The sequence below is a fragment of the Phaseolus vulgaris genome, chromosome 7, assembly GCF_000499845.2.
Source record: "Phaseolus vulgaris cultivar G19833 chromosome 7, P. vulgaris v2.0, whole genome shotgun sequence".
Lineage (NCBI taxonomy): Eukaryota > Viridiplantae > Streptophyta > Magnoliopsida > Fabales > Fabaceae > Phaseolus > Phaseolus vulgaris.
Window position 1 is genome coordinate 4,129,976 of NC_023753.2, and position 16,361 is coordinate 4,146,336.

Here is a 16,361-nt window from a genome sequence, read left to right on the forward strand (position 1 = left end):
ATATAACATGTTAATAAATTAATAATTACAATGGTTGTCTTTTTCTCTACCTATCATATATCAGTGTTTCCAATAATAATTAATTAGTGTCTGTTTGATTAAAATTACAAACAGTGTACAAAATTTTCAATGTTACAAAGTTTATAATGATGTGAGACCAATCGGTTTTTCCATGGCAATATAGCGTGTTTATTAGTTTTGATGGAGAAAGAAGTGAGAATAATCAAAGGAACGGACTAAGAATCCATGGTCAAATTTGGCGTCTACCAATAACTAAGATCACTTGCAGTTCAGAAATGTATAAGTGTGTTGTGTGTGATAAATTATTCTATAATCTAATATTTTATTAGATTGTATTAGTTTTATATTGATTTATTTATTTTCTAAACTAACGGTTGGATTAAAAAGTTCCATTCTCATAAATTATAATATACAAAATCTTATATTAATTTTTAATTATTTAATTTTAATTTAAAAAATTGATATAAATAATCATTATAATATAATTTAATAGATAAAATTTACCTTTTATAAAATATTTATAATAATTAATATAAATAGAAACAGTAAGAAGTACCAATAACTCGTGGTTCACTAATCTGCACTACCAATTGCCAAGTCGCCCTGTTAAACCATCTGATGCGGCCGCATGATGTGTTTTTTCGACGGATTCGAAACATAAAAAACGATGATTACCAATACAACTTCCTAAACACTGAACTATCTGATAAGAATAATCAAGGTTGTCTTGCATTACGCCCTTCCAAATTAAACTACTCATTCTTACCATCTATTTTGCTATTCTTTGCAGCATCAGTCGCATCTACACCTCAGAATAATTCTGTTATTCAGCCCCAAAATCAAACACTCAGCATCGACCACAACATGAAGCTAAATTGGAATAAAAGAATTCAAGTATTGTTACCGTTTTCTTCCATAATTCTATCACACTCTTTGCTTGCTTTCTCATGACACTACATATCCCAAAGGTGAAAAGCACCATCGCAGCAACAATAGGGATAACAAATGTAAGAATCACTTCAACATCACTCCGTCCTGAGCAAACATCAACACAATTCATTCATTCACTACTCAAAATCAAATAAGCACAATATACTACTTACTAGCAGTGTACCTGAAGGACGAGGCTTCACAACCGGTGGGGCCAATGTGTTACTGCTGTTGTAAAATGGATACAGTTCATATCTGATATTGCATCCAGGAAGCAACACTCTTGCCCCTCGTTTCCCATCACAGTAATTCGGAACATACGCAATGGCGCTGCTAAAACACATCCTGCAATCGAACAAGGACAACTCTGGCGTGCACTGCACTAACCCATAAAGGGTCATCGAACTAGTGAGGTTCACTTCCCCTGTCGCAAATTTCTTATCTGCGGAATTCTTAGCTTTCGTTGCCAGAGAATTCAGCAGTCCCGCAAGCAACTCGTTGAATCGGTCAAGGTTAATGCTAGTCACGCTTTTGGAATCAGAGATGTCCACTCCTGGTATGATGTTGTTGAGGTATTGGTTGGAGTAGCGTACCATGCACACGTCGTACCAGATTATGGCCTCCTTCTCAACCGGGCACCGGCGTTTTAGGTCCGCTGCTGCGGCGGTGACGCAGTCGTGGCACGCGGCGGCGAGGGTGTCTCCGCGGCAGAGGAAGAGGCCCTTGACGGCGTTGGGGGTTTCGCCGGCAATTGTTGTTTTGTAGAATTGGGTGGCTTGAGTGGCGTTGGAAGAAAGGGAAGAAAGGAGGAGGTTGAGGTTGGTTTGGAATATGGTGTTTGTTTGGTTTATGGTAGAGTCTGTGCAGACATGGGAACTGTATATTGGCGTTGCTTTGGTTGAAAAGAATAAGAAACTAAAGAGGAAGAAGAAAACTGAGGGAATTGCTAAGTAGTTGGAATGAGGCATCTTGGTGATGCTCGTTTGGAGAAAGATTTGCAATTCGTCAATTGTTTTTCCTATTTTATGTTTGCAATACTTTGTTTTAGCAGTTTGATCAGGGTAGACAGTGATATGATATCCGTACATAACCAAAGATATCCGTACATAACCAAAGAGAAGGGGTTTGAATAGTAAAATTGTACAAGAACCCGGACGACCGAAAATATAAATTAATAATATAACGTAATAAATATGTAGCAAGAAAACACTTATAACTAACGTTGAATGAGTTAAAGACATACTTCGAAGTACACTCCCGTAATATCAGGAAGCTACTACACACGATCTGAGGACTACTACACACGTCTTGGTGAATTAATTATCTGGCACACACAAGTGGAGGCCCAAGTCAACCTATAAGTAAAACTTCTGAAAGGAGAAAATATACGTTTTTTATATCCTGAGAGAACAAAACAAAACACTAGAACTGACTTAAGCATCAGAGTGCAATCGCAGGTACCCTTACCGACCGACGGAGCACACACAGGAGAGGCAGAACTTCAAAGAATTTGAAGACTACCAACACGACAACGAATTGTGTATCAAGTGAACACAATTATAAAAGAGTTTCCACATTTACAAACACCTGCAAAACCAAGAGAAGCAAAGTCTATGTCCAATCATTTTAAGTATAGGTGGTGGAAATAATTGTGATGTGAAGACAAATGAGGGTTCGGTTTCGTTGGCAATGACGAAAAATAAAGCATCAATTGTTGAGAAAGATGGCAACGAGAACACTCAGATGTGAACTGAAGTCAAAGACAGTTAAATATCTTAATTAGCGACGGATTGATTGGTTATTTGGTTAACTAACAAGTTTCCACAAGTTTCTTATAAACTTATTGTAAAAGAGAAAAATAAAAAAGACTAATTAATTTTAAAAGGTTCTTTTTATAGATTTTTAATTTATATAGTTTATATGTAAGTTAATTTTGATTTATAAAAGACTGTTTTAAAAAAAATCAGGGGAAACTCGTAGATAAATACCCAAGTCAAGTTTGGCTGCTTACAAATAAATTGACATGGACGATGGTAATCGATTTCATGACTTTATGTGTGGTTATCTTCTTCTATTCTGGATCGTCTCTTTCAACTAGGAGAGTAGAGAATAGTCAAACGACAAACAACTTTACATTTTTGTTTTTTCTCGTATGGACAAGAATTTAAGTTTTTTTTTTCAAAAACAATTGTCCAAAAATAACTCTTATTTTCATTTTTGAATGAGATATTTAAATATGTGATCTTATCTTATAATGTCTTCTAATAAATTATCTTGTCTTTGAAAATATTTAATAATACATTTACTAATAGAAAGAAGAAATATTTTAAAACTGTTACCTAATAAATATCTGGAATCCGTAATTTTTTAACATGTGAGAAATATCCTTAAACTTTTGGGAGGAAGTGGTACTGATAACACTCTTTAATTACATCTCTGAAAAATTAAAAAGACTAATTAATTTAAAAAGGTTCTTTTCAAGTTACATCGAAATGCGAAATTAAGTAGGATATGATCTCTCTATAATATGATTAATTCTATTCAAATTACATCAGAATACGAAACTCTGTTTGTTAAGATCACTCTGTAGAATTAGAAGCATAGTCCTGTCCTGCTCTCTTTGTTTCAAAACTTTTTCTTTGCGTATCTGCAGAAAGTTGAAAATGATTCTTCTTTCTTGCTCTTTTTTACTTAAGTACCAAATACCCACCACAGCCCAGTCACAGTAATTGAAACAAAAGTTACAGTTCCTATCTCTGATGAGATGCCTCTCTTTCCTGCTTCACCTAAAGACAGAAAAACAGGTCATTAAGTTCAGTGAATTGTAACGTAATACTGCTTCACCTGATACTTTTGTCTATCTAAGCCCACCTCTTGCAGCAAGAATATTTTGACACTCAGGGAGTTCTATTCTACATGCTTTTATTCTGTCTCCTCACTGCACTTTTCTTCTTCTAATTACATGAATAAATAAATAAACCCTGTTTCAAATATATATATACTCATTCGACTTCCATTAAAATATGATTATGAGTTTTTGTATTATCTTAAATAGTAAAATATCTTTTAGGTATTCTTTTACTGTTTGAGTGTGTGTATATATTACAACATTCTTTTACACTTTCTTATTACATCTACCACATTTTCTATAAGTGTGTTTTTTTCCTTGTTAACCTAGTCTGACCTAAACCAGTTATTCGCATGATGTTCCAGTTTAAATTCATAACACTAACAGTTGGAAGAATTTGTAGAATTTGGCATTACCTTTTTTGATAGTAGAATTTGTAGGACTGGGAATTCCTTGAGGTTCCGGGGAATCCATTCTATAGAAAGGATACAGCTCATACCTAAAGTTACAACTTGGATACAAAACTCTTCCTCCTTGGCTTCCAGGACAACACCATGAAAGATCACCAATCACACCACTCAGACAGCTTCTGCAATCTTGGGGTGACAAATCCGGTGTGCACTGAGTGAGACAATAGAGGGTCTGAAACACAGAGATATTAGCTTGTTTTGTGGCGTATAACTTGGCACCATTAGAATTCGCTGCCTCGTCTGCGGTTTCATTCAAGGTGGTGTACAACAAACGCAAGAAGCTTTTTGTGTGGGAAATGTTGGCAGTGTTCCGTAGACGCATTCTGGGCCTTGTGTCCACCGTGGAGAAGAAGTCCCTGTTGGAATATCGAACCAAACATTCGTCATACCAAATGATAGCGCTTTTGGCAAACTTGCATGAATCTGTGTTTTGATTGCCGAGTCTTTGGGTGGCGTTCAGCACACACTGTTGACAGAGCTGAGGGGGCACGTCGCCACGGCAGAGGAAGAGACCGTAGACTGTGTCGGAGGGGCTTCCGCCGGATACGGTGGCGTTGCGAAATTGGGTGTTTGAGGTGGCGTTGGAAGATAGGGAAGACAAGAGGGTGCGGAGGTTGAGTTGGAAAGTGGTGTTGTAGGTGAAGGTTTCGTTGGTTGTACAATTTTGGCGAAGGAAAATAGGGACATCTGATGCGTTGGTAGTGGTAAAGATAAGAAACAGGAAGAAGAGATAAACAGTCATGGCGTGAAGCTGTTACTATTGTATTTAGTTTGTTTTGTAAAAAATGCCTTAGATTGCTGATTCAATCGATAAAATTGACCACAAGTGGCGTTTTACTGTTCTTGATGCAGGGGAAGTCAATGAAGCAAGTCAAGGTTTTCTTCTGTCCTCATCCAGATTTTGTTTTGGGAATACAGCTCTACTAATTATCTTATCTTATTTCTCTTAATGTTTTTGAAAGTTAGTATACAGGGAAGCACCATGCACGACTTTTGCATTTTCTTTTTATCATTTCACATTTACAATTATTGTGAGATGATACATTGAGAACCTGATACAACCACTAACTAATGATATAAGAAAAAGGTATTTTTATCATTTCATTCAAAAAATTAAATGATTTTTTAGTTAAGTTTGCTTGACGACATAGACGTTATAGGCATGTACAATACATATTTAGTTAATGATTTTTTATACACTTAATAATTATAGTAGTTAACTTTATAATGTAAGAGACAAAATAGTTAAACATAATTGAAGACACAAAATAGGTACTGCCATTATCACTTTTCCGACCCGCAACCTTGCTTAACATGATTAGAATAATATTTATAAATGATTTATGAATAAAATCTGTCACTAAATTTATTAACGATAATAAACGTAAATTATTATTTTTTATGAGTTGGGTTAGAGTTAATTTTGATATAGTTATTTCAAACTATTAAAGACAATTCTGATATACACTAACAATTATATTCTAGGTTTAAGATTATCAATATTTTTATATTTAAATTATTTTATATATACTTCCTAGTGCTTTCTTTTATATATATATATTAATATCTTTTTCTCGTTGTTTGTTGAATTTTGTTATTGACTTTCTTCCAAATAAATACAATCCTTTATTAAAAACTGATTATTCGAAATTTGTGCTATATGAAATTAAACCTTAAAAACAAGATCGACAAACAACCAATTAACGTAATATTAGACTCGACCATGACATTACAATAAATTTTAATTAAATTGAAATTAGCAGATTACACTAGAAAAAAATTCACTCTAAAGGCATGTTTAATTTAACAATTTACTCTAAAGACATGTTTAATTGAGTTTATTCATGAGGACATATAGATTAAAAAAATGAACTTTTACATATCTTAAAATTATTTTATATATAAGTTAATTTTTAAAAATTGTTTTATATAGTATTTTTTAAATTTCTTTAACTATATATATATATATATATATATATATATATACTAGTTTTAACTTAAGAGTAAATTCATTTCATTTATTTATTTATTTTATTTTAAAACTTTTTATAAAAAGAAGTTGATCGAACAATTTAAAGATCAACAAAAAAAATATAATATAATTAATTTCATAATTAAAAGAATAAACGAATGTCTAATTTTTCGTCAACTTGTCAACTAATTGAAAAAATGAAGTATAAACTCTCCACTTTAAAAGGTATAAATCCAATATTATCTTTGACTTTAGATAAAAAAAGAAGAAGAGATAAATTATTTTTTTATCAACAGAAAAAAAGTAATAAATTATTATAATTTTATTGAAAAGTTATCTTTAATAAATAGTATAAATTAAGTGTATAAAGTTGAACTTTTTTAGTAGGAGATTTGTCAACATCATTCGGTATTAGTGTCAATTTTTTCTTGAATTTAGAGCTTTTTATGTATAATTAATTATTTTTAAGGTTGTAATTAAATTCCATAGTTTATAATTTTTTCTATTCTTTAGTTAATAGGTCCCTTTTAAATTGAGTGGATTCAATTTCACCTCATCTAAATATCTTACAAGTCTCAATAATATTGGTCCACCCATAATTTCATTCATTCACGTGATTTAATGATACTCGTGGACCCTTTTAACTTTATTCTTTCCTTTTTCCTTTTTGCTTTCAATCATAACAAAACGCATATTGAATACATTATGTTTTTAGTTTTCCTTTAAATTAAAAAATGAGTAAAATGTAGAATTCTAATTAATTTAACATCTATCAATCTGAGAGATTAATTATGTTTCTCAATCAAAAAAAATCAAGTCTTATAAATGGAGAAAACATGCAATAAAATTTTGTTTTGACAAGTGAGTTAATATTCACTCAAGTTAATCAAAGAATAAAATCATTTTAAAAATAAATTAGGTTGTGTAAGTGCTAACCTCATCCAAGGATCTAGGTGGCTTCATTAAAACTGTGGGCCCTAAGTTGGAATTTTCTTCATGTTATTGCTTCAATTCTTTCCAATGTCCATCAATTCGTTCCAATGTCTTTTTAGGGTAAATTCTGTAATTATTGTCAATAATTAATCATTATTATTCTCCCTTTAAAAGTCTCAATCTTCTCTCAAATTAATTTCGTTACTTCCTTCCATGAACTGATAAAGCTTTTAGATAACCTTTTCAATTACTACTTGTAAAAAATCAGTACAAAAAGCAAATTATAATTTTGTGTCACAAGTTAAAATTTAAACTTATGCTACATCCGAAGGGGGAGAATTTTGCAACATCCTCTTAATAATCTTTCAATATTAATATTAAATAAATAAGAAAAACATAAAATCTGTGATATCTTTTTCAAATTGTTATGAAGGAAAAACTTAAGCTGAAATATGTAATCAATTTAATTTGATATAACATATAAGAATACTATCTAGGGAAGAATATGGTAGTAGACATATTATTTACAGAGGAGGAGAAAGAATGATTGGTGGAGTAACCTGATGATGGTTGATGTTCAGTTGAATGTCTTCTTACTCTGCCATGCATGAAAAACGCTGGCTCTAAAGGGATTGGAACTTGAACTGAAGTGTTGTTAAGATATGAAACGATGGTTCCTATTATAGGTCTCTCATCAGGATTTTCTTGCACACACAATAAACCAATCTGTATACACTTTTCAACTTCGTTTGGACAATAAGATTCTTCAAGAGCTGGATCCAACAACACAAATGGCGATTCATCCCTCCAGTTGTTCCATGCCTGAAATTAATTTTTGTTTGTCTCTTTTAAACTATGGTTCCGACAACAACAATGAATTAGAACAAATAAGAATTGAATACTCACATAACTCAAAAGATCATCAACACGATGTGATTCAAAAGAACAAGAATTCTTCTTTCCACTAATAATCTCAAGAGTCATAACTCCAAAACTGAACACATCAGACTTGTCAGAAAATTTTCCATGCATGGCATATTCAGGAGACATGTACCCGCTGAAAAAAAGAATAAAGAATGCAGAAAACAATCAGCATGAAGATAATACACATTTATAACGTGTTTGGTCACAATCCACATTTTCAACATTAATTTAACCTGAACCTATCACGTTTCTTATGATGACAAATAAACGAAGAACATAAATAAGAATTTACATTTGAAAGAGATAAGGTTTTGCAGCTTACTATGTACCCACAACTCTTTTCGTACATCCTTGAATATGATTTGTATCTACCATCCTTGCCATGCCAAAATCGGAAATTTTTGGATTGATGTCATTGTCCAATAGAACATTGCTTGGTTTGATGTCACGGTGTATAATCTTAAGACGAGAGTCTTCATGAAGATAAAGAATTCCTCTTGCAATTCCTTTTATGATTTTAAACCGCTCTGACCAAGTCAATACTCTGCGTTTTTGGGAATCTATAAAATACCATTAGTCCACTACATTAGAAGTATAAATCAATTTTTATTTCAAATTCGATTAAAATTGCAATATAAAACTCAGAGTAGAAACAAAAACTGAAATGTCATACCAAATAAAAAGTGATCAAGGCTTTTGTTAGGCACGTATTCGTAGACAAGTATTTTCTCTCTGTCTTCTTGGCAAAATCCTATTAACCTTACCAAATTTTTGTGTTGAAGTTTAGCAATTAACAACACTTCATTCTTGAATTCCTCCTCTCCCTGCTTAGAATTTGTTGACAATCTCTTTACAGCCACTTCTTCTCCGTTAGGAAGGATTCCCTATGATTACATGCCATTAGAATAGAACAAGAAAACTATATAGATGACACATTAATCATCGCATTTGTGTTACCTTGTAGACTTCTCCGTAACCCCCTTTGCCAATCCTGCGCTCTTCAGAAAACTTGTTTGTTGCTGCTTCAATTGTAGCAAAATCAAATTCCAGGGACTCCAACACACTGATTTCTTCCCCAACTGCATTACAATTCACAGAGCAGTTACTAGAAATACTCACAGCAAGTACATGTAATTTATAAAATAAAAAAACTAGAGACTTTTCTACTAAGCTCAAATATTGAAGATGATAATAGGTTTATTGAGATTACAGTTTTCTCTGTGGTCGCTGGCCTTGCGTTTCTTTCTCCCTTTTATCCAGATGAAACCGTAGTAGCCAAAGCAAAAAAAGATTACCAAAAGGGCAACCAAGACAACCACTATCACAATCACTTCAGTGCCAATATTTCCAGAACCTGTCAAAACGTGTCATATTGACAAACCACACACCATCAACAACATTTCAACTTTTCTTTTGTAGAAAAAAATAAATAAACTAATCATCAATCTGAATACAGCACATATTCGACAAATATGCTAATTATTTGAAGTCACTGTTCATTATTCATGCTTGCTGTCACCAAACAAACCCGCAATTTATGAAGAGTTTTCTGTCTCAGTTCAGGTGCTTTAATTAAAACTTCTGGTTGTTATATTAGAAATCAAATAAGTAAAGTATTTTTTCCTTCTCTAATTAAAATCTTTTGCTTTCTTTGCTCTCTTATTCTTTCCAACTTATAAGGCAACATCGAAATATGTGAATGATGGCCACTACAATATTTACAGTAACATTGACCACATTGATCTCTATTCTTGAATTTCAAGGATTGTGACTAAACTGTGATTGGTTGCAAATTAAAACTTTGATTCTTTCCACTAAAACCTTTCTCTCTCTCCTATCCTTTAAACCAAAGAATATACATTTTCATTGGAGAAACAAAAGAAAACAAATTTACCCTTAATCATTGTTGGCGCGGAGGTTCCTGAATGCTGATAAAACGGATACGTTTCATACCTAACAATGCAACTGGGAAACAGAATACTTGCCCCTATGCTCCCTCCGCAACAAGACACTGCGAATTCCGCCGCCGCATCCGCGATACACCGTCTGCAATCTCCGGCCACCAAGTCTGGTGTGCACTGAGCGAGGCCATAGACGGTAATACTCGCAGAAGCGTTTTCTTGCTTAACGGCATAAGGATTATTAGACCCTTTAAGAGCCAGTGCTGCTTGATTTGGAAGTTCATCAAAAATGGACCCTAAAGCATCGTAGAATCCACTACTGTGCAAAACAACAGGATCCCCCAACGGGATATTGACCTGGTGCCTCGGCCACTCTTCCATTTTGGAGAAGAAGAACCTATAAGAGTAGCGCAACAAACACTCGTTGTACCAAATCACAGCCTCTTTCGATGTGGGACACGACGAGGCTATGGTTTGTGTCGCAAAACCCACACACTCTCTGCATAGAGCAAACGGGACGTCTCCACGGCACATGTAGAGGCCATAGACGGTGTCCGAATCCTCCCCTGACGTTGTGTTGAAGAATCTAGTGTCGTTGGTGACGTTGGAGGAAAGGTAAGAGAGAAGGGTGTTGAGGTTGGCGTTGAAGGTGGAGTTTGGAGTGAAAGTGTGGTTGCTGGTGCAGCTAACGTTGTTGAAGACGGAAGCAGATGTTTCTGTAACGGTGAGCACAAGGGTGCAAAAGAGGAAGAGTTTTAGATTATTTTTGGACTTGGTAATCATGATTCTGTTGCGCTGAAAATTTTCTGCACTGACTGAGACGAAGAAATGAGTGATGGCAGCATGCAGATGCGTGTGAAGGGAGACTTAGTCGGAGACGGCGCAGTGTATGAATTGGATTGTGATTTGTGAGCACAAGCAACAAAGTAAAACGTGACTAGTTTAAAGAAGAAAGAAGGAAATTCAAAAATCTAATCTCTGTGCATTAATTACTATTATAGAAAAGTTTTGTTGACCTGTGAATCATAAATAATATATATTTCACATTGTTTTTAATAATATAATAATATGCTTAAATTAAAAATAAAATAAAAAGAAATAAAATATTAATTTAACAAAGTGTGAAGTGTATATTTTTATTTTTTTTATCAAAGAATAAAATTAAACTTAAGAGTAATACAAAAGAGGTATTCTAACCTTTTTACATTACCCAAACCATGTTAAGATCACCAAATAAAGAAAGAACACCCAAGATGTTGAAGAAGATGTGTGCTGCTACCTACAGAAAACTAAAAGAGCCTTGCACCAGTAGGCACCTGCCTCTATTGGACTACTATAAGGGATGCAAACTGCAGCTTCAATGCCTCCAAAGTTCACCGTCTTTAGTGTCTTCCAATTGGTCCATATTGAACCTTGGCTTCACCCTATAACAACTAATTAACTATATGGTCTGCAGTATCTTTCAAACCTCAAAACAAGATGTAAGCAACTAGTTGATTGGGAAAGCAAGTGTGTTGAGAGAGCATCCACTCTCTAAAGCAAATAAATCTGCACACATAATTTCTGATTTAAAAAACAGTCCCTGCTGCTACAAAAAACTCCCACAAAGTTATTCCTCCAAGACAAATAGCTATTGTGACCAGCAAAGATCTTCTTGGGTACAAAATCTGCACCAACCAGCTCCCCGCTATCCATACCCTTATTATAAATGTCATTTTCCTTCCTTATATTGCGTGGATAGTTTGGTTAAAAAAAATTGAACATAGATAAGTTGTATTTAGGAGTGACAAATTTGAAATAGACAAATTGTTCACTTAAGCACTATGTAGCATAGATATGGATATGAACACCGACACGACACGGATACAAAGATACTTATAATCTCTAAAATGTAAGATAGGAGGACACAGATCTATATATTATATAATTTTGAATTATATAAATTGAAAATAAATATTTATGTGCAAAAGTATGTTTCAGATTCTTTTGGGAGCAAAAATATATTTTTCATGACTAGTTCAAAAGAATTTGTTCCTTATTTTTATAATCATAATAAAAATTTATACAATAAAATTGAGTTTTTAAAAAATTATTATATTTATACCTTTTAAAATTGTGTTAGAACCGTACTAGAATTTTTAAAAATCTAACAAATATTTTTTGAATTGAACACTTCACCGATAAGTGTCCTACGAGTGTTAACACCGATACGTTTATCCAACACGAATACGCTATTTAAGATAAGTGTATGAGCCTCATAGCTTAAGCATAACTTCTTCTTCTTAAATTAAAATTAAATTAGGTATTCTTTTACAAATCACAATTTGGTATTAATTTTCTTAATTTTTTTTATAGAAATTGTGTGTAAAGTTATGATTACTTTATTTATTTTTAATACGTGAAGACACAATTTTTTCATTTTAACTTTTTTTAAATGTTTTTTTATTTTGTTAAATAAAAGTCGAGAATTAGATCACGACTATAGGTTTTTATTTTTTTAGAAGTCGGTACATCGCTTTAGAAAAAAAAAATCGTTTATGGTATTATTTTTGTGAAATATTTTTGTTTTCATATTCTTTTATTTGATTTTGTAAATTATATTGTATCTTACTGAATATAATTTTTTTTAAGTTAAGTAAATGTGTAAAAAATTATAAGTGTAATGTATGGAAATAAGTTTATTGATTAAATGAATGGTGCTAAAGAATTATAATATAAGAAATTTGTTATATAAAATTTTCACTGTTTAAGTGAGTAGTTGTAAATATGAAGAGGAATAAACGAAAAATATGTGAGAACAAGGTAGCCTAAGTGATTGAATATGCATTCAGTTACATAGCCCACACTATCTCATACATATAACATCTATAACCAAGACCTGAACACGATGTAAAGCTCAAACTCAATACATTTAATTAATTCATTTGTACATCAACTCACTTAACATTTAATCCTTCAAATAGTATAAGACAAGAGACACACCCAACTCAACCACAAACATCTTATCAATGTTGGATATTTCTCAAACATTCCATCTCCACAATGTTTGAGAATAGCTCTCATCAAATTATTCTACATTAAATATCACCTTATTATTATTTTTATTTAAATCTCAACAAATTTTTCAAGAGTTAAAAAAATTCTGAATATACTCAAGTTGTAACTTCTTAAACTTAAAAAACTTAAAGTTGTGCCCAACCCATAACTTAAAAAAATAAATAAGAAACCTAAAGTGGTGGCCTAATCCACCACTTTTACTTTAAAAAATAAAATAAAAATAAAAATAAAGAAGTCTTGCCTTACTTTTACTTTCATTCATTTCATTAAAAAAGTTAAAAAAAAAACTGAAATTTTGTTTCCTATGACAACTTTAATAAAAAATATACTTAATTTAATTTAAACAGAAATCATACTTAGCACAATTTTTCTATTTCAACATCGTACATCAAACATCCATTTCGATAAAAAAAAATCATCTAAATAAATTTCAAAAAAGAAATTACGGCAAATCAATAAAAAAAACCGCGGTCCAATCGCATCGTCAATTGTTGTTGCTGGGTGGAGTTAGCACTGGAAGCCAACTTCCCGATGTGCCATTTTGCCTGTGCTCATTCACTTGTACCCAACCAAAGTATTATTATATCTTATCACTTAATCAAATAATTCAACAACCCACATGTCAATAATGAGGAAGAAAAGTTAACAAATTTTTTCAATCAATTTCACGTGGAGGTACTTCATAGATTTTTTATTCCCGAAATAAATTATTTTAAATTTCTTTTAAGTAAATGTGTTTTCACTTAACTTTTAAATTATATCTCTAGTGGTATGGTCGACCGACATGCTGACGTGTTTCGGTCTTTTTGACCGAGCTGACCGAGACATTCACGGACAGTCTGGTCGACCGACACATATAACTATTAACGCTCAAATCAAGATCAGTGAAACTAAACTATCATTAAGAACTAGGTAATGCAACCATAAGTGTGATTCATTCCACTAATCAGGTCCAATGAGCTAAGCTCATTAAAATAATATAAATAACACACATTCTAAGGGACAAGGTACGTCATTATTATTGTACACCTACTCTCGAGTGTCGAATACCATCTTTACTGACTTGAGCGTTGGAATGTCTTCTACAGGTACTTCCTCCGAAGGAGTAGCACGAAGGCGAGAAGGATTCAATGAAGCCCGAAGACTTCAACAATTCTCTAAGTCTCATCTCCCTATTAGAAACAATATCAGTTTATTACTTAGGTTAAGTTTCTCACTCATTTCTCTTTCATTTTTTAAAAGGAAATTAAAAAAAAATCAGGTTGGATTTCCGTTAACAGATAAATGAATTTCAATACAATTTTTTCAATTTTTTTAAAAATTGAAATAAAAGGGAACGAAAATCTAATGATATTCTGAAGAAGTTATTTGAATAATATTTTTAAAGTAGATATATTTTGAGAAAAAAAAAAATCACCCTGCGTGCTTTAGTTTAAACTTGTCTTCGACATTACGAGCCATTGCCCCCATCTCTATTCTTTAGGAAGTTTGTGGATTCCTGAACGTTTTTCTGTATGAATTATCTTAAGAAGTAATATAGAAATCTAAACAATAACAAGTTTTTTAAAAATTTTCAATATGAGTTATACAAGTTATAAAAACTTATGTAATTTTTTTTTTCAAAATTAGTTATTATATAATTAATATTGAATTATACTTGTAATATTGATTAAAAATATAAAGATTAAATATATTTTATATTTTTACGTAAAATTGATTTTTTTCCTAATTTAAACTTTAGATGTTCTAACTAGTTAATTATTTTATTTCAGCTTTCGGCATTCCTTTTTCCACACTGTAAGGTGTTGCTTTCAGTCGACATGAGGTTGTCTTAATTGCCTATGCTCTCAGTAACCTTTCTCGATCTCCACCCCCGACACGATGTTTGATTAATTAATTATTATTACCATATAATATGAGAACCTAGAAATTTTTGGTCTCCACATTTATGTATTATTTTATTTTGCATGTTGACGTTGATTGGATAACAAATTTAAAAGTTGCTTAAAAATGTATAGTTACTTACTAACGAACTCTATCTTAAAAATAAAAAATATTATTGTGATACATAGTTCTTACCTAAAATCCTTAAATTAATATAATTTTTTTAAAATAAATTGTTTTTATTCAAATTATAATCACAAAATATATAAAATATTTAAATTCATAAATTAAGAATTATAATATATTTATTTTAACAATTAATATTTATAAATATTTATATTTTAATATAAAATATTATTGGAACGTGACATTTATCACCGATATTAAATAAAATATATGAAAGATACATTATAAGGTGTGTACTAATAATATTTTTTTTAAACTGTTCAAATAGGTAATTCAAGATTCAATATGATTAATTTTGGCACTATCTCCATTATTTTTAGTATAAAGTTTATCATGACGAAAAATATTTTTAAAATTGAAAAAGTACTATAGAAATTAATGTATTAAATCTCAAATAAAAAATTAAAAATCCCACAATGAACAAGTTAACAAAAATTGAAGAACATAACACAGAAAATTGAATTTAAAAAAACCTAACAATATTTTTTAGAGTCTAACACTCCCAGAATTAATCCCAACACCTTTAAATGGAGTGCGAGGGAGCGTCGAGTTCGGACTCGAGACTAGAGGTGTTGGATCAGTGACGACGAGTAGCTAAGTTACAAATTGAAAAGAGTGCAAAGAGAGAAAGTGAAATGCAATATACAAAAAGAAAGCAAAATAGAAAAGAGTCGGAATTTTAAGGATGGTGAAAAAGTAATCATCATTATTTCAAACACTTATATGGTAATTCTTTTAGGATTGTCATCCTTTTCTATTTTCTATTTTTTTTTTCTCGATGATTTTTATTTGACTTGATATATTTTATCATTTTTGACAATGATCTAATTCCAACCATCTTTGAAAATTTTATATTTATTTTAAAAAAAAGTCACCACATTCTCTTCTCTTTGATATAGTAACTTTATAATTACCATTACGTCTTTAATTGACTATGTTCTTACGGGCCTAGAAGCAAAACTTCTTTCTGTAAAATATGTTTAGGGTTTAGGACCCTAAACCCTAAACCCTAAAATATGTTGACTTCAAAGAATTTCAATCTATTACCACTAAATTCACACATAATAAAAGCTTAAACAATATCGAAATCAAATGTAATATATCTCAATTTTTATTTCACCAAGAAGAAGAAAAAAGAAAATTGATGAATTCAGTTACGTCTAAATAAAGCTATTAATTAGTATGGTAGAGGTCATCTAAATGCATATTCAACATTAGAAATATAAGTAAAAATG

At 31.6% G+C, this 16,361-nt stretch overlaps 3 protein-coding genes across 3 annotated transcripts; all 3 read right to left on the minus strand.

Moving 5' to 3' along the window:
• Nucleotides 1-574: 574 nt before the first annotated feature.
• Nucleotides 575-2,106, minus strand: LOC137827537 (putative cysteine-rich receptor-like protein kinase 9). The gene is made up of 3 exons (XM_068633719.1): nt 1,136-2,106; nt 926-1,056; nt 575-841 (listed from the first exon to the last, which is right to left on the minus strand). Exons 1-3 carry the CDS (start codon nt 2,037-2,039, stop codon nt 824-826), a joined length of 1,053 nt encoding a protein of 350 aa, XP_068489820.1. The 5' UTR covers nt 2,040-2,106; the 3' UTR covers nt 575-823.
• A 1,232-nt stretch (nt 2,107-3,338) lies between these two features.
• On the minus strand, nt 3,339-5,360 carry LOC137827539 (cysteine-rich receptor-like protein kinase 25). Its single transcript, XM_068633725.1, has 2 exons — nt 4,216-5,360; nt 3,339-3,737 (listed from the first exon to the last, which is right to left on the minus strand). Exons 1-2 carry the CDS (start codon nt 5,009-5,011, stop codon nt 3,643-3,645), a joined length of 891 nt encoding a protein of 296 aa, XP_068489826.1. The 5' UTR covers nt 5,012-5,360; the 3' UTR covers nt 3,339-3,642.
• Nucleotides 5,361-7,528: 2,168 nt separating this feature from the next.
• Nucleotides 7,529-11,539, minus strand: LOC137827532 (cysteine-rich receptor-like protein kinase 10). The gene is made up of 7 exons (XM_068633713.1): nt 9,993-11,539; nt 9,309-9,452; nt 9,056-9,177; nt 8,772-8,982; nt 8,421-8,658; nt 8,081-8,231; nt 7,529-7,996 (listed from the first exon to the last, which is right to left on the minus strand). Exons 1-7 carry the CDS (start codon nt 10,780-10,782, stop codon nt 7,664-7,666), a joined length of 1,989 nt encoding a protein of 662 aa, XP_068489814.1. The 5' UTR covers nt 10,783-11,539; the 3' UTR covers nt 7,529-7,663.
• Between the last annotated feature and the right edge of the window lie 4,822 nt (nt 11,540-16,361).